The sequence below is a fragment of the Lagenorhynchus albirostris genome, chromosome 6, assembly GCF_949774975.1.
Source record: "Lagenorhynchus albirostris chromosome 6, mLagAlb1.1, whole genome shotgun sequence".
Taxonomy (NCBI): Eukaryota; Metazoa; Chordata; class Mammalia; order Artiodactyla; family Delphinidae; genus Lagenorhynchus; species Lagenorhynchus albirostris.
In genome coordinates, this window is record NC_083100.1 from 71,257,939 (window position 1) to 71,280,885 (window position 22,947).

At 44.7% G+C, this 22,947-nt stretch overlaps 1 protein-coding gene across 1 annotated transcript in view; it reads left to right on the forward strand.

Moving 5' to 3' along the window:
- The first annotated feature begins 2,631 nt into the window (after positions 1–2,631).
- The window catches only part of PLA2R1 (phospholipase A2 receptor 1), a 121,834-nt gene continuing 101,518 nt past the window's right edge, over positions 2,632–22,947 (forward strand). Inside the window, exons 1-3 of the mRNA XM_060152808.1 lie at positions 2,632–2,906; positions 17,270–17,653; positions 20,452–20,625. Of these exons, the coding sequence (XP_060008791.1) occupies positions 2,792–2,906; positions 17,270–17,653; positions 20,452–20,625 (673 nt within the window). The 5' untranslated portion in view covers positions 2,632–2,791. The remainder of the gene's footprint in view (positions 2,907–17,269; positions 17,654–20,451; positions 20,626–22,947) is intronic.

Here is a 22,947-nt window from a genome sequence, read left to right on the forward strand (position 1 = left end):
TCAAAGAGATGAAAACGAGCCCTTCTGGAATCTTCTAATCATTGAATAGGAAATTTGGTGTCAGTAAGCTGTCATCACCATTCTTCATTACGCTAATTGCTTTGAAGGTGAAATATGGCTGGTTTCTCCTCTTTATCCTGTTCATATTCATAGCTCTGCTACTTTGGAATATCATCTGCTCTGGGTCAGGGAAGGCTTTTTCCCCCCATTAGAGAGAGGATACAACTGAAGCCCACAGCAGGTGGATGTCTCACCGGGATCCCACAGCCAGTGGGAGGCAGTCCTGTGTCCCAGTGACGGACCTCGTTTGCCAGGCTGCCCAGTAGCCACCCGTTGCTTCAGCCAGGCCCGCCTACTCACTCTCTCCCGTGCAAGCGTTTCTCACTCCAGACTTCGTATTTTCTCTCACGACTTCCTCCCATCCTAGAACAGCCTCTTCCTCCTAAATACCCTTCACCCCATCTGAATATATCTAGCCCTGTGCAATCACTCTAGCCCCTCCTGGCCTCTCCCACTTTTACGTTCACTGCACTGCACCTCACCAAAGATTAATATCAAGGCTGCACTTTCCTACTTAATTATGCCACTTGGATCACGCTCGGCTGCCTCAATAGATGCCAGCCCACTCAGACAGGGCTGAACCATCTGTACTTTGGGGTAATTCCCATAACACATGATGTAGTGCTGAGTCACAGGAGAGATTTATAAGTACTTCATGACTGAGGTCTATGTAGTCTCATATGCTGAAAGCATCCTTTTTCTGCATGTTTCAGGCAGGGATACTGACTTCTATATGTAATCATATGCTGTTGACTCAGGGTACACTTTGGAAGTTTTCACATTCTCTCAGCCACACCTCTTACTCCAGCCACCTCTGCAGCAGCCAGCCCTGCACAGGTTCCCTCTGGGGCAACGTGACAGCACCTCACCTCTGGCCATGCCATGCACCTGTTGCTGCCTGCCACAGGGCTTTCCGGTTGCCAAGGCACGGGACCAAGCTTGGAGCTTACCACTGCTATGGAAGTGTGCAGAGGGGTTAATAACCCTAGGACCACCTTCACTAGCAGAGACGGTCAGCCTAAGGATAAATGTTTCCCCCTTTCCTCTTCTCCCCAGGACAGACAGTTCTGAGACCTTCCGAGGCTCCTGCAGGACTGAGCGCATGTTGCTACGACAGTGGCCAAGGCAGTAGCTGTCCTTGCTTCCTTATTTCACTCTGATCTTCAATCCCACTCTCTGCCAGAGATCTCAACCCAGGCTCTGCTTTCTGGAGAACCAGGCTAAGACAGTTTTATTAGTCTGGTTGGGCTGACTCAACAAAATATCAGAGACAGGGTGGTTTAAACAACAGAAATGTATTTCTCACAGTTTTGGAGGCTAGAAAGTCCAAGATCAAGTTCCTGAAGGTTTTGGTTTTTGATGAGGTCTCTCTACCTGCCTTGCAGATGGTTACATTCTTGTTGTGTCCTCCATTCCTTAGTGCCTGGATGGAGAGATCTCTCTCTTCCTCTTCTTATAAAGCCGACCTTATCTAGGACCCCACATTCAAGACTTCATTTAAACTTGATTAACTCCTAAAATTCCTATATCCAAATACAACTACATTTGAGGGGTTAGGACTTCCACATGTGATTGGGGAGCTGGTGGGACACAATTCAGTCTAAAACTGACAGTGTTACTCAAAACTATTGGTTTGGTCTTGGCCAACAGGCAGCTGAGAAAGGCAAGGTTCTCCAAGACCCCATCACCTTCCTTTTATTTTTTTTAAAGCTCCCTTTTGCTTTCTTCCCTCCTCTTATGTTTTAATGACTAGCGTCATAAGCAATGTTTTGTTTAATGACTATTTAGGAAAGATCTTACATTAGCCTGTTCTCATAAATATTGAATGTTTCTAGTGTTCCGCCAGTTATTTGAACGACTACCCTTAGAAAGACTACATTCTAGTCAGGGCTTCCTAGTTTAGGGAGGAACTTTTGCCAAGTTAAGGAGTAACCTCTTCTTAGAGCAAATCACTTTCTGGACCGGTTTTCTAGGTATAAAGTGGGACAACGCGGTAACAGCTGTAACACAGGATAACCCAGCTATTTTGCTGGGTTAGGAGGATCCAAGGAGATGGAAGGGGGAGGTAGTTTTTAAATGGGAAAGGAGCTCAACAATGGAAGAAGCTTCAGCTTCTTCTTCCTCCTCTGGAGTGAGGAGGGTGGAGACCCCGGCGCACCCCCAGGGATCTCTGGGCTCCACATTCCAGGGGAGAGGAGGTCCAGAGCGCTCCCAGCGCGCCTGGGTCCACGGAGCAGCTCGGTTTCCTCTAAGCTGCCTGCTGCCAAACCTGCAGCGTTTACCATAATCCGGGTGGCTTGCAAACCCAGATGTCAGACTTCCCGTCCCAGAGATTCTCAACTCGCTCACCCCCAACTCCTATTTGGCCTCCGCAAGAAGGAGAGAGAAGGCTGGAAGCAGGAGGCGCGTGCACGGGGCAGACTCATCCCTCCTCTCTCCCCACCCCAAAGGCAGGAATTTCTGGGATGGGCAGATGGTCCACCCCCTCTTGCTCCCTCCCGCTCCAAGCCGGAGTGGGTAGGGCGGGGAAAATCTCCTGGACTTTTCCGCCTTCCAGCCCATAACCCCGAGTGTCCGCACACTGTGGCGACAGGGGTGACGGTGACGGAGTGTATCTCCGGGACGCAGGGGTGGCGAGGCCTGGGGGAGGGGTGGAGCGCGGAGGAGGCTGCGGTCCCGCCTCGCCCACCGCAGGGCCGGGCGCAGTGTCCGGCGAGCCCAGTGGTTAGCGATGGCGCTGCTGTCGCTGCTGCCACCGCTGCTGCCGCTGCTGCTGGCGGTGCCGGCGGGCTCCGCCGAGGGCGCGGCGGTGGCACTCACCCCCGAGCGGCTTCTCGAGTGGCAGGGTGAGTGTCCCCCGGCCCAGAGGGACCAGATGGGCACGTCGGGGGCGGGGGTGGGCAAGAGGAGGAAGGGGCGAAGCTGGGGCGGGCGAGGGTGGCCAGGATTATACGGTGGCCCGCGTCTCTGCCGTCCGGAGAAAGCCCTGCGGATGGGCTAGTCCTGCACCGGGACAGGCCCTGCACCCCCTCCCCCGCCCCGCTTCCTCCAGGCTTCGGTCGGGGGCGCGGCGTGGGGCGGGGCCTCGGCTCGCAGGCGGTTTGACTCGGCTGCGGCCCGGCACAAGCTGCACGTAGGAGGGTAGGAGATGTTTCGAATGTAAACCTTCCTAGAGCGGTGTATTTGGGAGGACCATCTCTGGGATACATGACGGCAAAAAGATGTCCCATTTTGTCCCCTCCCAAAGCAAGCGCTCTGGGTGTACGCTGCCACCTGCGGAGTGGCCCCAGCCTGGCTTCTCCTCTCTGCCCCTTCGGGAAAGAAAACAATCTTCTCTGTTAACGCTTCTCAGACCAGATAGGGAAGAGGAGCCCCTGTGGCCCCAATGAACTTGTGAGCTGGAGCAAGTTACCCTCTTTGCTCTTCAGTTTCTCCCCTTTGAAAAATGGGGGCCTGTGACAGACATAGGACCACTGAGGGTAAAATGGGATCCTTTGCAAGGCGCGCGGCAGGCCGGCGAGTGGAGAGTTCCTGCGGAGTTACCATGGCCATATACACGTGTACACGGGATCAATGGATCAAACATTTATCGAGCACCTACTGTACATAAAATTCATAAAGGGCTATGGACAGAGACAGAAAGAGAGATCACCGTTTTCGTAAATAACTGTATGGGCTGCCTCTGAGGCAAAGGAGCCAGCGTGCAAAAGTGCAAGCCCATGTGTGAAGGGAGGAAAGAGGTTGGGAGAAGCTAAATAAACCAGGAGAAGCCTCCAGGCAGCCTCCATACTCTCAGCCTTTGGGGATGAGCTTAGACAGAAGGAGTAAAACATGTCACCAATGTCTGTGTTTATTTTTTTCCCCTCTCAACATATTATGTGTACATTTTGGAGGTAATCTTCTCTGGACTGTATTCTCTAGCATTCCTAGGAGGCTTTACCGGGGACAGGTTGAGCAATTCTTATTCTAAAGTGGCCGAAGGTCAGAGGCCTCTTACCTCCTTTGTCATTTCAATAAAAATGCTCCTGCAGAGGCGCCTGTGACCCCCTGTGACTGTCTTCACAAACAGTCGCTGTGCCATGCTTATTTCTTTACATTTTAAAATGTGGGTCTTGCCTGGGCACTAAATGTCTATCTAGAAGAGGGCAGCAGCCGGAAGGACAGAAGCTGGAACCTAGCCACACAGAGAGAATGCGCTGGTGTTCCTCTGAGCCAGGATTAGCACTGATGGGCTAATCGCTTCTATATGTAGCAGATCCAAATCCCGGCTGAGGTAGTTGCTAATCAGTGCCTTCTTTTTTTTTTTTTTTTTTTTTTTTTTTAGCGGTACGTGGGCCTCTCACTGTTGTGGTCTCTCCCGTTGCGGAGCACAGGCTCCGGACGCGCAGGCTCAGCGGCCATGGCTCACGGGCCCAGCCGCTCCGCTGCATGTGGGATCCTCCCGGACCGGGGCACGAACCCGCGCTCCCTGCATCGGCAGGCAGACTCTCAACCACGGCGCCACCAGGGAAGCCCAGTGCCTTCTTTTTAATAGTCAAGGACACTATGACGTTAGAATCATCCACTACCTCCTGTCCACTCCAGGTGACAGTTTGCAAATCTGAAGGCGTTTGACATAGTTGGCATAGAGATTCTTCAGATGTGAAAATTCTGCTCCTAATTTCTGAAGAGCACAGAGACTGTGTGACATTGACTGCTCCAGTCCTCACACAGGCTCCCCTCCTTGACTCCAAGCACTCACATCAGTGGAATTTCAAGATGGGTTTAAAATCAGGTTTTTCCTGTTTGTCCAAAGATGGAAAAACAAAATCTTAGCGTTAGAAGGGACCTGAGACATTGTCTAGTCCAGCCATCCATTTTTCAGATGTAGAAGCTGAAATACAGCAGTGTTTTTTAGCTGTGTTTGGGCTCCTACGTTTGCCCCTGTGTTCACTGGACTACATTAACTTACTCTTAGCCATGATTGGCATCCCCAGAGCAACCAGGAGAAAATATGCACCTATGTCAGTTTCACATCCACTAATAAGGGATAGGTAGTAATACAAGGCAGATTATACATATAGTGTTTATCTTCTGAAAATTTCTTTGATATGTGTTACTGATTGATCTCTTATTTATTATATGCATCCCAGCCTTGAGAGGCAGATGATGGATAGTATTGTGCTGACTTTTCAGTCATTTACCAATAAATTTGTATTAAAAAATCAGTAGATACAGTGTCATATAGTAGTTAAGTTCATGGGCCCTGGAACCAGATTGTCTGGGCTCAAATCCTGGCTCTACCATTTATCAGCTGTGTGACCTTGGGCAAGTTACTTAAGCTCTCTGTGCCTCAGTTTCCTCATATGTAAAAAGGGAACTAATAATAGTACTTACCCAAGGATTGTCCTTTTGTTTCAGTATCACCACGGTGCCCTCTTCCTCTGGCCAGTCCAGACCATTTTGACGTGTTGACAACCCTGTAACAATTACTTCCCTGTGCACAGCACTGTACATGGCATGTCTGCAGCCTCTCTCCTACCTCGAGTTGCTATAGCAAGGGACCTCATTGTGGTTCTGAAATCTGAGCCCTTCATTCTAGCAAGTGCTAAAACTTGATAATTTCATTCAAGTACCCCAGATACTGGGAGGGTAGAGGGGAGATCAAGGAAGGGGACAGGGCATCCTGTGGAAAAGTGGGCATAGTCTCTGTGGAGGTTGCTAAAGGAAATGAACTGGGGGCAAGTAAAAGAGTTTTGAAGCGACGTTGAGGGCTGAAAATTATAAATGTGAAATGGCCCCAACCAACATAGTAAGAGAGCTTCCCCTACAGCACTCAGCTTCCCAGCAGCAGTGGTGGAGGGAGCCCATGGCTGTGTCAGTCCTCAGAGACGGTCAAGGTAGGCTCTTTTGAATGGCCAATGACCAAGGGAAGTGAGGGTGAAAGTAAGGAGATGAGAGAGACGGCAGAACAGGAAGGGTAGTGATTATACAATGGAAATAATGAATTTTGGAGGCGGGTCCATTCTCAGTAGTGACCAGGTCCAAGGTATTGCTGCAGAAGTGGTCACTAAAACGAGAACAAGTGAAAGAAGGTCCTCGGAGCAGAGGGGGTCAAGGAACCGAGTGTCCAGAGCAGTACAGACATATACGTCTGAAACAAAAGTTTCATTAAAAAACGCCCTTACCTGATACGATGTGCTACTACTTTTCTACTCTGTACTACTCTATTTTGCTTTGTAATGTTCCACTCTATTTTGACTTCATGGTGCATTAATGGGCCACAGCCTGCACTGAGGAAAACACCAGGCCAGAGTGTTGGGAGTGAAAGGTCTTGGGGTGGGGAGGCCAATGGAGTGTTTGCTGGAGTCACTTAGTGAATGTGAGGAAGAGGTTCAGGGCGGTGCGCTCGGTACGGAGCAATGAAGAGAGGGTGCCACGAAGGAGAGGTTTCTGAAAGAGGGTGGTGAGAGCCACCCCCTGGAGGCAGCAGTGGGAAGGAGTCGTGACCCTGAGATTTTCCCCTTAGCTCCCATTTCTAATACAAAGGTCAAAATGCCCCTCACCACAGCCAGCTGGGTGCTATTAGTTCATACCCTTCCTTCGCAGGTGAAGACAGGTTGAGTAACTTGCACCTACAGGAGCTTGTAGAGTAGGGATGTGAACCGGATCCACAAGCACTAATGCAGAGGACCCCTGTGTAGCCTTGCGACCTGATAAAATAGCTCATTCTTATCCCGCTGTTTGCTGGGAGCATGTGACTTGATCTTGTGACAGGAGGAACAGGAGGCCAGCCTCTTGCTCTCTTCAACTCCTCCTTTTCCAAACCTGTGCTTCCACATGTAGGAGTAAATATTTTCACAAAGCCGAAATGTGCAAAGCCATTGATTTTTTTCTAGGCAATTTATATATCCCTGGGCAATGAGCCATTCTCCTAATCTGGGGATTTGGAATTTAAGTAAAAGCATGATCAGCTCCTGGTTTAGCTGCCCTGCCTGGCCGTCAATCACTCCAACCCTCAGACTCTGTTTCTTCCATCTCCATTCATCATCTTTCAGAAACTCTTCCACTTTATACTTTTCTCATCCCATTTTCTCTGACTGGCTTCTTTCCTCATGAGCCTTTGAGAGTCAGCATAGACTTCCAATTTTTCTGGTCCTTTTTACTCTTTCTCATTAGCTCCTAACCTCTTTTCCTATTATTGGTTGTCACAGTAACTGATACTACACCATGTGGGTTCCACGCCAATTACCAGAAAGGTTGAGCCATACAGAGTTTCGTTGTCCCCTCAGCTTCCCTTCCTTGAGCTAAGAGTTTGCTTATTTATATCAGGGTTTCTGAAGAAACAATTCTTTGTTCTGCCTCTTCTGAACTCATCCCTATGTGATGAATCTTCATATAATCTATCAAAGTAATGTATTTGAGACATTTATAGACCCTTGTCTCCATCTTTTAGAAATTATCCTTGAAAGCCTTTTAGGAGATGTTCCAAAACAAAGCTAGGAACATAAATTATATTTTTAATTGATCAGAGTGAAAAGAAATATTACAGTTCATAAAAGAAACAAACCCAAGAACACCTTATAAACACTACAGTGAGTCACTTAGGGTAGAATATTTTATAAAGTCATTCAAAAAAAATGGAGGAATTTTATGAGAATTCTTCTAAACTGGGTTCTGTGATACAGAGCTAAACAAAACAGGCAAGAGTTTTCTGCTTTCATGCGGGGCCACATGACTTTCTAATTGACTATACTTTCTAGACTACAACAGTTCCAAAGAAATATGCTAATGAAAAAATTTCATTATTTCTGGCTTTTTGCATCACGCTCTTGAGAAATTTCCTTTTCGGTTATGAAAATATAAACAGGATATTCAAAGTAATTATTTAACTATAAACATTGGTCTTATTTTGCTGCTATTTTTCACTACCCATGTCCAAAGTTAAGATCTGTTTTTCTCTTACAAACATTTATAAAGGGGTCGTAGTGACTGAGGTAGTCCTTATCAAGATCCTATGAGGACAGCACTATAATTAATTAAGCCCATTGTGCAGATGGAGAAACTAAGGCAGATACTCTCAACCTCAAGCAGTTCTGCCCTAAAAGAAGTGCTCTGTGGTTTGCCAAGGTCTTTTTTCCACAGTGTTAGCCTTGGCCAGTTAACAGGGCAGTCTTTATGGGCGTGTGACCAGAACTGTCTTGTAGGGCTCCATGCCCAGCAGGGCCTTGCCCTTGGGGTTGAATGCTCTGTGGTTTGGGATCTTGGAATTCTTAGTAATTTTTTCTTTTTTTTTTTTTGTTTGGTATACGGGCCTCTCACTGTTGTGGCCTCTCCCGTTGCGGAGCACAGGCTCCAGACACGCAGGCTCAGCGGCCATGGCTCACGGGCCCAGCCGCTCCGCGGCATGTGGGATCTTCCCGGACCGGGGCGCGAACCCGTGTCCCCTGCATAGGCAGGCAGACTCTCAACCACTGCGCCACCAGGGAAGCCCCTTAGTAATTTTTATTTCTGAATTTGTTCTTTGGGTATGAAATCTTGTGGGACAATGGAGCACAGACCAAGAGATTAAAGCCTCCAGTAAATCTCAGTCCCTCCTCACGTCACCTCCCCATTTTCCTTGGGTGGGTTTTCAGCCTCCCCGTCCATACTCCTGTGCTCCGTCCACCATGGCAACCAGGTTGCCTTGGGGCTGGGAAACTGGAGGCCCAGGGCCTGGGAGTGGATGGCCAGTGGTATCTGGGGGCAGGACAAGGCTGCTGTCCCCACCGGGTTGGCAGCACCAATGCATGTTCTGTGGGGACTGAGTGGGGACCTATCACCTGTCTCCAGTCCAGGTACTGAGTGTGTTCCCAGAGATTTCTGCCACGGAGGTTGCAACCCCTCACAGGCCCACGGGAAGTGAAGATTGACTGGACTTCCCTGTCCCCTCCAGGGCCCTACATTTTCATTTTACTCTGGGCTCTGTGAATTACGTAGCTGAATAAGAAGCATGGGACTGTTATGAGTTGAATTGTGTCCCCCTCAAAATTAAGATGTTGAATTCATAACCCCCCAAATACCTCAGAATGAGGCCTCATTTGGAGACAGGGTCTTTTCAGATGTAATCAAATTACAATGAGGTGATTAGTGTGGGCCCTAATTTAATATGACTGATGTCCACCTAAGAAGGGAAAATTTGGACACAGAAATATGCATAGAGAGTAGATGATATGAAGAGACACAAGGAGAAGACAGCCATCTACAAGCCAAGGAAAGGGGCCTGGAACAGATCCTTCCCTCACAGGCCTCCAAGGAGCCAACCCAGCCGACATCTTGAATTTTGACTTGTAACCTCCAGATCTGTGAGATAACACATTTCTGTTTAAGCCACTCAGTTTGTAGTACTTTGTGATGGCAGCCTTAGCAAACAAGTACAAGGACTAACAATATATCTACCATTAAGAGTTGGATTTGGTTGTGTTTTCTTTTTCTTTCTTTCTTTTTTTTAAATATTTATTTATTTATTTGGCTGCACCGGGTCTTAGTTGCGGCATGCTGGATCTTCATTGCCACGTGCAGGAGTTCCAGTTGCAGCACACAGGCTCTAGTACGCGGCATACGGGATCTAGTTCCCTGACCAGGGATAGAGCCTGGGCGCCCTGCATTGGGAGTGCAGAGTCTTAACCACTGGATCACCAGGGAAGTCTCTTGGTTGTGTTTTCACTTCTATCTCCCACTTAAGTAAATACATATTTTTCTTAAGTGAGTATATTCTCAAAGCAGATAAGATGGATAGCTCAGTGTAAACACTTCTGCTTTCAATAAACTCACGTCATTTCCAGGGTTGTTTGGTTGTTGGCTGAGTTGTTTTCTGCTTTTGTTTTGGTGACCCAGTCTTTGAATCATATCCCCCAGGGCTTCCACACGAAGGCATGTTGAGGGAAGTTTAACAATGTTCTGTCTTATTGTTTCTTGCCATAACATGGTCTTCCGTAGCAAGACTCCCTGGTGACTGAGATGGTATATTTTCAGCACAGTCTATAAGGTGTTAACAGAGCTGCTGTAAATAATGAGTTTTACACCAGCAATGTCTGAATGTCTGTTAGATACTTTCCAGTTAAATAAAGACAAAAATGATGGAGGAATAGACTAAAAGCTAAAAGGAAGAAAAATGTTTTCAACTCAGTTTAAAAATTCACTGGTAAGATACAGAGACACAGTGAAGAACTTTGAAAGAGAGAAGATTTTCTGCAGAGGTCAGAAGATCTACCGCTAAATGTGATGGACGAAAGGGGAGGTGGGGAGGGAATGAGAGTGGCAGAGTGGCGAGAACAGTCTGGAAGGGTTAATCTACTTCACACAGGGGTTGGTGACAGGCAATTTGAATCCTGACAAAACTAGAGCCCGGTGGAGCAGATTAAGCCAGGTTTAATTTTTCCTGCATGTGAGAAAGTATTGTATGCCTCGTGGAACTTGGAGTGACGATTTTGGGAGATTAGAAAGAAAAGAGAAGAGAACATGTAAAAAGATTTAGCAAGAGGGGTCCCACGGGCCTGTGGAGGTGGTGATTATCCAGGTTCAGAAGCTGCAGGAGAATAAAGAAGGCTCAAAGTCAAGGACAATGCTAGGGCAGGGAAAGAGAAGAGGTTCTGAGACAGGACAAGGGCATATTTTAAAACATACTTAACTTTTTAGTTGATTATAGAAATCAATTGATAGGAAGCCACGGGCTTTGTTAAGTGCTGTCAGATTGTCAAGAGATAAACACCAAATCTCAGATGATCTGGGATAAAAATGCAAGTATTCATGCAGAGATGGCCAAGGAGGAGAGAACACACTTTTCACTTTGTTCTGTCCTTTCAAGTACAATGCACATGCTGCATACTGCAAACGTCAGAAATTCCTTGCTTATTGGTTTGGAAAGTCATATTAAGAATCCAGCTTCTCTGCATCGTTCAGCCATGAACGGGACTTGATTCAGCCCCACACAGCATCCCTTCCTGCTACAGAGTAATCTAAGTAAGGAAAACAATCAAATCTGAATCGGAGTCACTGGACAGGACAAACCTGAATTTGTGTAGCTGGAAAATGTCGATAAATCTCAAGAGAAAAGCTGCTCAACTTTAGATTGGTTTCAGGGCAGAGATGCCCTCCCCATACTTCCTGGACCCTTTCCATGCCGAAACTGAGATACTGTCAGAAGAGCAAGGAACTGGACAGATTCAAGAGATGCTCCGGGGAAGGAAATGCGTGAGCCCAGCACCAGCTGTGTGGGTAGATGGAGTAGAAGAGGTTTAAACCCAGGACAATGGAGTAGGAGATTGAAATTGGAGTGCAGTTGGCAAGCTGTGGGCTTCCTATTAGGAAGCTTGTCTTAAACATTGCACTTGCCGTGAACCATGCATTTGAGCGTTTCCTTCCAGTTCCCATAACATGGAAGGGCCCAGAGGCCGGTTTATACGTCGGTTGGATTAGGTGCCACCGTCATGGTGTTATTTATTAAACACCAGAAAACCCTTTGATTGCCTAAAATCCACCATAAAAAGAGGATTTCTTTAGGAATTGTTTCATTGTTTGTTTCAAGTGTTGTTGTTTTTTTTTAATCAAAAGAACATACATCTCACCAAGGCTTAACATTTCAAATCATATCTTATTTATGTAACACTTCATACCTCAGCCAGTTCTAAGAGGAGCTGTTTAAAGTATAAGGGGACACTAAAAGGTGGGTGGAAGTGATCAGAAGGGGTGCTGAGCATGAAATGGAAGGGCCTCAAGAGGAACTTCCTGCAGGGATCCCCAGTTGGCACTCTTCCGACTCTAATCGCAGCCCTAGGCTTTAGACTCCAACCTCATGGTATCTTAGGGATTGGCCGGCATCTGACAGTGTATCAGATTCCTGAAGCCAGAAAACAAGTCATTGCAACTACCTTTTCCAGAATCCTCCCATTCTATCGAATACCAAATCCTGTCATTTCTTCCCTCTTTGAATTCTCTCTCTAGTGACTAGGGTCTAACAATTCCCTTCCTTTCTCATCACCACCAGTTGAACTGATGCCTCTGTCTCTCTTGCCGGATCAGAGCAATAGCCTTCAGACTGTTCTCCATTCTGCACGTGGGCTGTCTCAACCCAGCTAAGTGAGAACTCCTCCAGGGCAGGAACTTGGACATTTGTCTCATACCTCTACTCTCCTAAAACCATGCTGGGGACACAAAAATGCTCAATAAATGTTTTTATCGAATGATTTACCACCCTGATTCGTCTTCCACACCACAGCCTCAGTCATGCCTTCTCTTGTTCCAAAAATTCCCTTTATCTGAATAATACACACATTTTTGAATAAAATTTAAGCTTTTCATAAAATGGCCCCAAACCACCTCTTTCCAACTCTATATTCTACAACCACCAAACACTTTTAGAGAGTGAGGTACTCGTCACCCTAGAGCTAATTATTTTCATCACCTCTGAGCTTTGATGACTTTTGCTCTGTCCACAGTGCCCCCTGGCCCAACCCTTCACCTCTCTGTCTATACCTCCTGCACTACCTGAACTCTCCCTCTGTAATGAGGACAGGCACCCATGCTGGTCTAGTTCACCCATGTACCTCCATGTGCAACAAATATTAGGTCCCTATCAAATGTTTGTTGAATGAAAGTGTGTGTGTGTGTTCTTGTGAGAGAGTGACTGATTGATTGATTTCTCTGATCTTCTAGGCCAAAGTGACCCCTTCTAACTCCTGCCTTCCACCTTATTGTGCTTATACCTCTTACGTCAATATGTATTTTGGCATTAAGTTATAGCTCTTCCTGTACACTTCATGATGTACTCCCAGGGAGAACATCAATTCCTTGAGGGCAAACACTATGGCACATATATCCTTCTATCTGCAGGGCTCCTAACACACCACCATAATAGGCACTCAATTAATGTTTGTTTGAAATTTCAAGTCTCCCACTTCAAATTATTTGGCAACAATCTACAGCAGCTCATTTTCTGCTTTCTAGGTTATAAATGAATGGATGTAAATAGAGTTAGACCTATATGGTTTTCACTAAGTATATCAGTACAAAACTTCTAAGAAAAAAATGGATTTGGAAAAAGAAATGTATAAGAATGATTCAGTTCAATGAGCTTTACAGTCCCATCCAGCGCTGAAGTTCATGGTTCTGGGTGTATGGGTAGGTAGTCTCCTGTGCCGTGTCCATGTTCCTTCCAGTGCTCTTCTGCTGTCTCCTCCCTGGAAAATGGGCCAGTACGTGCACACACACACACACACACACACACACACACACACACTCTCCACTTAGAAAGGTCTGATGACACTGAGGTGCCGTGTCCACCTCACACATGACATCACTTGAAGATCCAGTCAAGTGTTTTAAATTCTAGTCTATTTTCTTTTTCTTATCTTTCATCCCTTGTTCTTAAGGGCTTATTTTAAGTGCAGTTACAACGTTTACTTTGGAACAGATGGAACTCCCTTCTTTTCATTAACTAGGAGACTTCCCATGATTCCAGAACGAATAGATATAGTTTTAAAGAACAGATATTTAGATAAATGATTCCTCTATCTCTGGTACCCTACACAGTGCCTTCCACATAGTCAGCAACCAGTGAATGCTTGTTCAATGAATGAATAAATAAATAAATGAATAAAGAAATTCTCCTTCCATTCCTTAGAAATACATGTGATCTTGTGAGGCCAAAGGGTGGATCTAAAATCATCTTGTCTTGAAAGGAACTCAGAAGTAGAAAGTAGCGCCCCTATCTTCTATGGATTTTATTTGATTTTTTAAGGATGAAAATTAGTTTATAAGTTACTTCTAGTAAATCAATCCTTTTTCTCCTCCTAAACTTACAATTATTAAGGGAAGTATAATAGCATTTTACTGCAAAGAGATTTAGTAATTCTGGCAGTACTTCATTAATCACTTAATCAGTGTTCAAGCAGAACTGATGTCCTTGACATATATAATCAATCTTGATTCCTCCCACATTTGATCTTCATCCTTTTTGAAATCTGTCTACAGACACTAAGGACTGGTGGCTTATTTTCATCTTACGTTTTTGTTAGAGATGACTCATAGGCACATATAATGATTATCTGAATATTGATACCTATATTGGGTTTCCTCATAGTCTCTTTGAAAACAGTTGTTTTCTCTTCAGTGAATTTATGGAGATTAATGGTGCTAGGACCAGATTCTATTATAGCTTAATGGGAAAATGGGATTGGGCCGTTTTTTAGCTTAGTGTGACATATTATTCTTTTGGTGATGGCATGTTTATTGTTATTGGTAAGTCAGAGCTACTTGTTTATGATACATTCTGAGGAACTTTTCCAAAGACACATCCTAAAGGCAGCTGGGCTTAGAAATATGATAGCACCCTAAAACTGAGCAGCAGGGAATTAAGTTTGTCTAATATCTTCTGCTTTGGAAAGGTGTTTTTATGACCAGTGGTAGAACTACAAAAGCTCTGATTCTACCACTCCTTTTCTCTTAACACTTAATAATTTGGACATTTTAAAACATTATTTATTCATCTCAAATTTTAGTGATTTATAATTTCCATGTCCATTTACTTACAGACCACTCATTTACCCATCCATACACTGCTGGTTAACAACAAGCATTTCTGTCTTTCTTGTAAGAGAGCTGCAGCATAGACTTTACAGGTTGACAGTGTGGAAGATGAATAGATGAAGACTCAATTCATAATCTCACATGTATTTGAACAAATGAGACAAAGATTTTGTCACCTGGTTATTTGAGGAATATTTTTCCTCCATGAAAGGTGATAACATGGTATTTCTGGATTGTTTAAAACTAAAAAGTCTACACCTACTATGTGCTGCAGAATCTAAAGTAAAAATGAGCTTTTGTGCTCATGTTACAAGTCTTTGGGGGTCTGCTCAAATTAGTACTCTACAGGTGTTCAACCAGACCTACGGCTGGATCTGCAGACTAAGAATCAGGAAGCCAGAAAGATGGTAATGACAATAATAACAGCAACTCACATTTACTGAGTTCTTCCCGTGCCATGGTAGTGCATGTTGTGCTTTGCAAGGGTTATTTAATGGAATACGCTTAACATCCCTATGAGGTGAGTATCATACATATTCCTAGTTCAAAGAGGAAAGGCAAGGCTCACAGAGATCGAGAAATTTGCCCAAAGTTACAAGTCTGGTCTGTGGTGGATCTGCCTGATTCCTGAGCTCTCAACCCACCAGCCAGGTAGTCTACCCACCTATCTTAGGTGTATGAACTGAGGCCCAGAGGGCTATGGTACAGCCAGTGAGTTGCAGAGCTGGATATATCTGAACATATATATTAGATAGAAGCTAAAGTACAGAACAATTATAGTAAAATAATTATCCTTTAGTGAAAAATTAATGGGACTCTGGGCTAGCTAGAAAGTTATTAGTAGATTACAACAGAAATTAAGGTTAACATTCTACCCAGGCATGAAAAGGTGAATAGGAGAGCTGGAGAGAAGGTTAATAATTATCAGAGTCCACACTGCATTGGCGAGAGGTAGATTTGATCTTGAATGACTATACTAATAACTACACAGACATGGGCTTCATTAGGAAAACAAATTTCCTGATCTAAATGAAATCTCCCTAAAACAGTTCATTCTCTGCCCCCTGCCCCCACTCCTTTCTCTTTTGTTCTGATGTATGGTGATCAAAGCAATTTTCTGACAACTATTTCAACTCCTCAAATATAGGGTTATAAATAAGGTTATCAATTATTACATGAAGTATAGCTTCCATTAATGCATTGACAATCTTTTTTCAACAGTGTCTTAAGCGATTTTGGTTATTGTAAATCAGTTCTTCTTGGCCTGAGCAACTTTAGAAAAACAAAAAGAACTTTTACCAAAATGAAACATTCCAGTGCACGAGGACGCTCATTCTGCAGTGTTCCCAACCTCTAGAAGGCTCTGCCTGTGTCCACTATGCCCCTGCCACCGCACACGCCTGGCCCCAAATCACAGCCGTTTTAAGGGAACCTGATAATGTCCCTTTAGATTTTTGAAGAATGGACAGGAAGTAAGATGTGAGAGCAGAGCCTAGTGAATAGGAGAACAAAAGAGCTCTTGGACCTGACCAGACAGTCTGCGCTGAGTAACCCAGCAACCATGAGCCTAAGTCAGCAGCAGCTGCTGGCGTGTTTAATCAACATCAAACATTTACTGAACTTCCACGATGTGCTCAGGACACTCTGAACTTGGATAAAAGAAGTCAGACATGATTTCCACCTTCAAAAACCCTGTGGGAGGACATGTTCATAGCTGTTGTGTAATAGATGCCTTCCAGGCCAGCGACTTGAGGTAAAGTCAGGTAGTGGGCAGGTAGATACCACTAAGTCCTGGCTGGGCCCTGCCAGCTTTTCCAAAGGAAACTCACCCAAATCTCTTCTTCTGGCTCCCAAAGATTAGAGGCTCAGGGGTATATCACAAAATGCCTCCTTCCTCCACATTCCCACGTGGCCTGTGTGGTTTCAATCCTGTCACAGTGCTCTTGCAACCTCTCATGTACCTAGGGGAGGGGCCTCACCTATGTCCTGGACATCTGTCTGCTGTTGCCCAACAAGAATGCTCCCAGGAAGAGTCCACCCCCATAGCGTATGTCCCCATCCTTCCACACCTGATGGACCCAGCACAGAAAACAAATGTGGAGAAGCATTTTTTCTCACCAGCATCGCGTCTTATATCAAGACACAAAGCAGCCCTTGACTTCTATCCTTTAGGTTTTCTACTGAAATGTGATGGTGGAAATTCTCATTTCAGTGGCTCTTGATTCAGCTGCCATATTCCTAACATTCAGGCACGTGTCTGCAGAAAACCAAAGTGTCACCATGCCTCTGGGCACCCAATGTCTCTCCCTTGCAGCGCTGAGTATTATCACCAGTCCCCGCTCTCTCTTCAGGTGTGGCGAGCTCCTTTTCTATCAGTACCATTCCGGAGTGAATTCACAAGCATCCCTTGTTACTGGAGGGCCAATGCTGTCTTAGACCAGAGGTTTTCCATTAGCTCTAATAAGTCCATGTATGCTTCCCAAGAAACTCCTTTGTTTTGTGCAAATCAAGCCCCTGTGGTGGACCCCACACATCAACTTCAGATCTGTTTGCGACAGCTGTCAGTGTGACATATCACAGCTCAGACATGCACATTGGGATCCTCCCGACACTGGTTAATTATATATGAAGATTCTATACCATATCTTCTATTTTGCTGTTTCAGATAAAGGGATCTTCATTATCCAAAGTGAGAACCTCGAGAAATGCATTCAAGCCGGCAAATCTACACTGACCCTGGAGAGTTGCAAACCACCCAACAAGTACATGCTGTGGAAGTGGGTTTCAAACCACCGCCTCTTTAACATCGGAGGCAGCGGCTGCCTGGGCCTGAATGTGTCTGATCCAGAGCAGCCACTGAGCATATACGAGTGTGATTCCACCCACATCTCCTTGAAGTGGCGCTGTAACAGGAAGATGATCACCGGCCCGCTCCAGTACATGGTCCAGGTGAAGCACGACAACACGCTTGTGGCCTCCTGGAAATATCTTCATAAGTGGGTTTCCTATATGTCAGGCGGTGGAGGCATTTGTGAATATCTGCACAAAGGTAAAAAAGAATTTCAACCAAAGTACGCACGAAATGATATGTTTAGCAAGTTTGCCCATAAGTAAAGATTTGTAAAACATATGAAAGAGGTGCACAGCACCTAGAACCTCCAGGCACTTCTGCTAAATACAATTTAGTTGCTTACTCGCTTATTGTAAAAGGATCACTGGAGTCTTGGAATGGGCTTGCTAAATTCTGCTAAAGAAACAGAACTGCGAATTTGAAGGTATTAGAGGAGAAAACACTTCAATAACTTTGGGAATCAATGAAAAGGAGAAAGAACAGGAGGACGAGGGAGAAAGAAAATAAAAATAGAAGGAAAAGATATTTTGAAGTTAGACTTTCAGGATGAAAATAAGAGCCTCTCCCGTCAATATTTCTTTTATTGTAGAAACTTTGTCCCATGTATGGAGTGTGTCTGCAGGGCACCTCAGTGCCTCCTAAGGCCTGGCTGGCATCCGTGTGGTGGTCATGTTACAAGGCATTTATTTATTTTATTTATTTTTTAAAAGATTTTTGACATGGACCATTTTTAAAGTCTTTATTGAATTTGTCACAATATTGCTTCTGTCTCATGTTTTGGTTTTTTGGCCCCGAGGCCTGTGGGATCTTAGCTCCCCGACCAGGGAGCTGCATTGGAAGGCGAAGTCTTAACCACTGGACCGCCAGGGAAGTCCCGTGTTACAAGGCATTTAAAGGCAGACTATTGTCAGGGGTTATTTGGTGTGTGCCGGGGAGTAGGAAAGCACGGTTTTGGTGGCGGGTAGGGGGAGGTGTTTTCATTTTCCATAGTTCTGTGATATTTGGTATTTTTAAACAGAGAAAGAAAGCAGCTTAGTTCTGAAATTCTGAAACCTCAAACCTGTTTGTCAGGTTTTGTTTTGTAGCTCTCTTCATTCATTCATCCACCCATTCACCGTCCGTCACGCATCCATTGAACACTGACTGTTTCTGTGCCGGGCATCTGATTTACAAAGGCCAACAAGACAGGGGTGGTCCCTGCCCTCGTGGTGCTCTGTAGAATTATGGCTTACTAAGAGCTTCTATTTCTAAGAATTCTAGGAAACAGAGCAAGGAGCTACCAAGACCTAAAGCAAGACTTTCTCCCGTACCTGCGAGAAATGAGTAAAGAGAGACAGCCAAGGGCAAGCCATTTTCAGGACTCACTACCATAAAGCAAGTGCTGCATACCAGCACACTGAATAATCTACAGTTCTAAGGAAGAACTTGGCATGTTGTTCCAGGTTAACATTTTAGCCATATGCCCACGCTTACGATGCATGCAGAGGAAGACTGAGTAGAAGGCAGAGGAAGGAATCAAGAGGATGTGTCCTGGTATACCAGTAGTTCCTAACAGCCTCAACCTCTAGGACTGGTGGTGTGGAGTGAGCTCAGGCAACACCCGCCCCCCACCAGCTGTGGGAGAGGGTGGGAATCTCCACAGCCAGCCCCTTCGCTCCAGGACCTACTGATTTAATTGAGGGTGGCCCTGATCTCCCTCACTATAGAAAGCCCCAGCTGAGTCATGAAAAGTTGTTGTTTTCTGCTTAAGGCCAAGGATGACTGATCATTGAAATACTCTGAGGGAGCAGCCAGCCGGCCACTCAGCAGGGCCATCTTTCTCCGAGACCACTGCAGGGGCCTCCAGCCGGGCATCCACTTTGTCTTCTCTCTGGGTACATTCTGTTTGCCACTGTGCACCCCGTGAGTCTTTAAAAATCGGATCATGTGACTTTCCCATTCAAAACCCACTGATGACTTCCCACCGCCTCCAGGGTAAAGGTCAAAGCCCATGATGTGGCAGAACCGGCCCTCTGTGAGCTGACACTCCAGTGCCTTCCTGGTTCTGCCTCACACAGGGCCTCCCTGCGCTTCCCCGTCCGCCCCTCACAGTTCTTGTCGCAGGTCCCTCGTGCTCCCCGGTACTTGCTGCTCCTTATGCCCCAAGAACTCTCTTCCAAAGACTTAAACCTCTTCCCCCAGTTCTTATTCAGAGAGGCCTGCCCTGACCACCTTATCAAAAATAGTGCCTCTACCCCTTCACACACACACACACACACACACACACACACACACACACAGAGTCATTCTGTTCTTACAGTATTTTGTTTTTCTTCATGGTACTTACCACTACCTGAAATTACATGTTTACTTGTATATTTGCCTTCTCTTTTTTTCTCCCCACTAGAAGAGAAGCTCCATATGAAAGCCAACTTTTACTCATTTGTTCACTATTACATCATATACCCAGTGCTGGACACATTAAATGCTCAACAGATGTCTGCTGAATGAATAAATTAATAAATGCCTATGAACCTCGAGATTCAGATGCTGATGGCTGATGTATTTGGGGACTGGAAGATATTTTAAAGTGAAATCTCCAACTACATACAATATCTTGAAATAACCAATAATGGAAAAGAATCTGAAGCTGTATACCTGAAACTAACACAATACTGTAAATCAACTATAGTTAAATAAAAATAATAATAAATAGATAAATTTTTTCTTCTCATCCATTCACAAATATGTATGCTACTGTAGCAGTGCACCATAGTGAATAAACAAGGAGATAAACATACAAACAAACCATTTATCAGCATTTCCCCTGAACACAGCACTCAGCCTTGCACTTTTCCATATACTATACACTGAAGTCCTGAGGGTTCACTGTGGTATAGCGAGGGCCTTGCCCAGTGTAGATTTTCAGTCAATAAAAAATGCATTCACTTTATGACAGTTTCCAAAGATAAAGCTGACATACTACTTATTTGACTTTGTCCTTTTCTTTCTCCTAGATTTGTATACAATCAAAGGGAATGCCCATGGGACACCGTGTATGTTTCCCTTCCAGTATAACCGGCAGTGGCATCATGAATGTACCCGGGAAGGGCGGGAAGACAACTTGCTGTGGTGTGCCACGACCAGCCGATACGAAAGAGATGAGAAGTGGGGATTTTGCCCAGATCCCAGTAAGAATAAAATCTAGTCTTCTCCGTATGTCATGAAGGAATCAAGGATGATTAGAAAGTTATTGTATCTAAAGGAAAGCACTGAGATTGATCTACTAAAATCTGAATAAGCTCTTTGATTCCATTTATCCAGGCTTTGATTTTGTGTTTGTTTTTGCCTTGAAAAGACAATTCTGATGTATATTCCTTTTTTTCCCTAAGTTTGAAAGATGTTAATTAGCCATTCCTCATTAAGTTCAGTACATAAGGATGCTTTAACCGGAATCATATTATAATACTCTGTGATCTCATTAATCCCAGCTTCCAGGAAGGATACTTCAAAACAAACCTGAATGTGTATAAAGCTCAGTTATCCTTCCAATCCACTCCTTCTTATGAGCTGCCTTAACTTCTCCATGTCCTGACTGCTTGCTTTGCCCATTGTCACGTCCAGGCATCAGCTGGCCCTTGATGATCTTTTTAAAATCACAGTCGCCCTTGTTATTACTCGACAATGAGTTCTTGTCTTGATTCCCTTTCCTTGTTACTCGATTTCTAGCTATAACCTCAAAATCTTTTTCTCTACTTAACCCAATTTTCAAGGTCCAATGACAGCTGCAATGTTCTAATTTTTTTTTTGTCAGTTAGTACTTTATTATTTTATTGTATTTTCATTTAGCTTAAAGGTTGCCAGTGGTTCTTAAGTATTGGGGGTTATTTATATATACCTTCTACTTTCTGTATTCAATTTCCTTCACCTTGGTTTCTGCAAGGCAGAGAATATAGCTTTTGCAATCTCTTCATCTTCCATGCCTACCTTCCCTCTGCATAGTTAACAAAATGCCACAAAGAAATGGAAACAAAAAGAAACTGAAGAGATTAACTCCGAAGAATCTGATTTATAAATTGCCTGTTGAATTGTTTTCTAATCTAAGAGCCAGTACAGCTTAGTGAATTAGAAAGAGTGTAGGTTTTGAAATCGGAAAGACGAAGGTTGGAGTCCTGTTTCTTCCCAACAATGAGATCCTGAGTCTCAGCTTCCTCATTATAAAATGGAGATAATAACAGTACCTATTCGGGTTATTGAGAGGATACAATTAGATGATGCATCTAAGCCACTTATCATAGTACCTGGTACTCACCAGGATTACCATCATCATCATCATATCATCATCAGGCCTAATTTATCCTTTCAGCATGTGCTTCTGAATCAATGATCCTACGTCTTTATTATCTGTCAACAGCACTAAGCTAAGCATAGCGTTAGGACTTAGGACCCTCTCTTCCAAGAACTTGGCCTCTAGATGGAATACAGGACAGACAGATTTGCTCCATGCCTGGAAATGCAGACTATATTTGACATGATGCTCTAGAATCACCTGGGGGATAGTTTAAAACATATATCCTTGCCCAGTCCCGGAGATGCAGTGAGCGTTTGCATTTTTGACAAGTGGCCCAGGTGATCCTGTGGCAGATAATTCTTCATCAGATAATTCATAATATGCAGGTAGTTCTACGCAACATACATCTATATACATGGGTGATATCAAGACATTTAGCAACCAATCTAGTATGAGCTCTTGGCCAGTCCAAGTGGAGACCTTAATGTGGAGGTTAGGAGTCCCAGAGGCCCACTGCTGGTATTAACCCCGTATCTGCTGTAATGTGAGGGGATGCTGAGGCAGCAAGGGGCACTTGAGGAGCTCAGGACAGCAGCTCTTCACCAACCAGCATGAAAGTATTTCATCATTTATTGACTGTCAGATCATCAGCCTTCTCTATCTGAATCTGAATGTCTGTATGGAGGTGTATGTGCATGTAATCCCTACACTGCTTGGATTCTTGAGTCAGATGTCACATTATTTACATCATCTTCTCTTTCCATTTCTATCTCCAGTAGATGGCATTATTAAAAGTAAAGAAACCAATACTAATAAGATTAACATGTATTTCACATGGCCCTAATACTGTTTTAAACTACACTATTCTCCTTGAGATTCTTTGAAGGGCACTGTCACCATGCTCTGTCACTTTAGCCAGTTATGGTTTCCCAGGTGGAAGCCTGGGTTTAGTTGTGCCCAGGGCTTTTCAGTGCCTAGACTATCTATTTGTTCAGCTTCCTACAGTTCAGAAGGGTCCTCCACTTGACAGCTTGCCAGATTCCAACTCTCCTAACCTCTACCACAACCACCAGAGAGCATGTTTATTTGCGCAGTGCTAAATTACATGTCCAGTCTTCTTCCTTTCTTGTTACTTTTGGTTCCTGGTGGCCAACTTAAGTCAAAATGATGTGCCGGAGACTGGAATCTGAGCAAGCAGATAGTTCTTTCCATGGGGTCAACG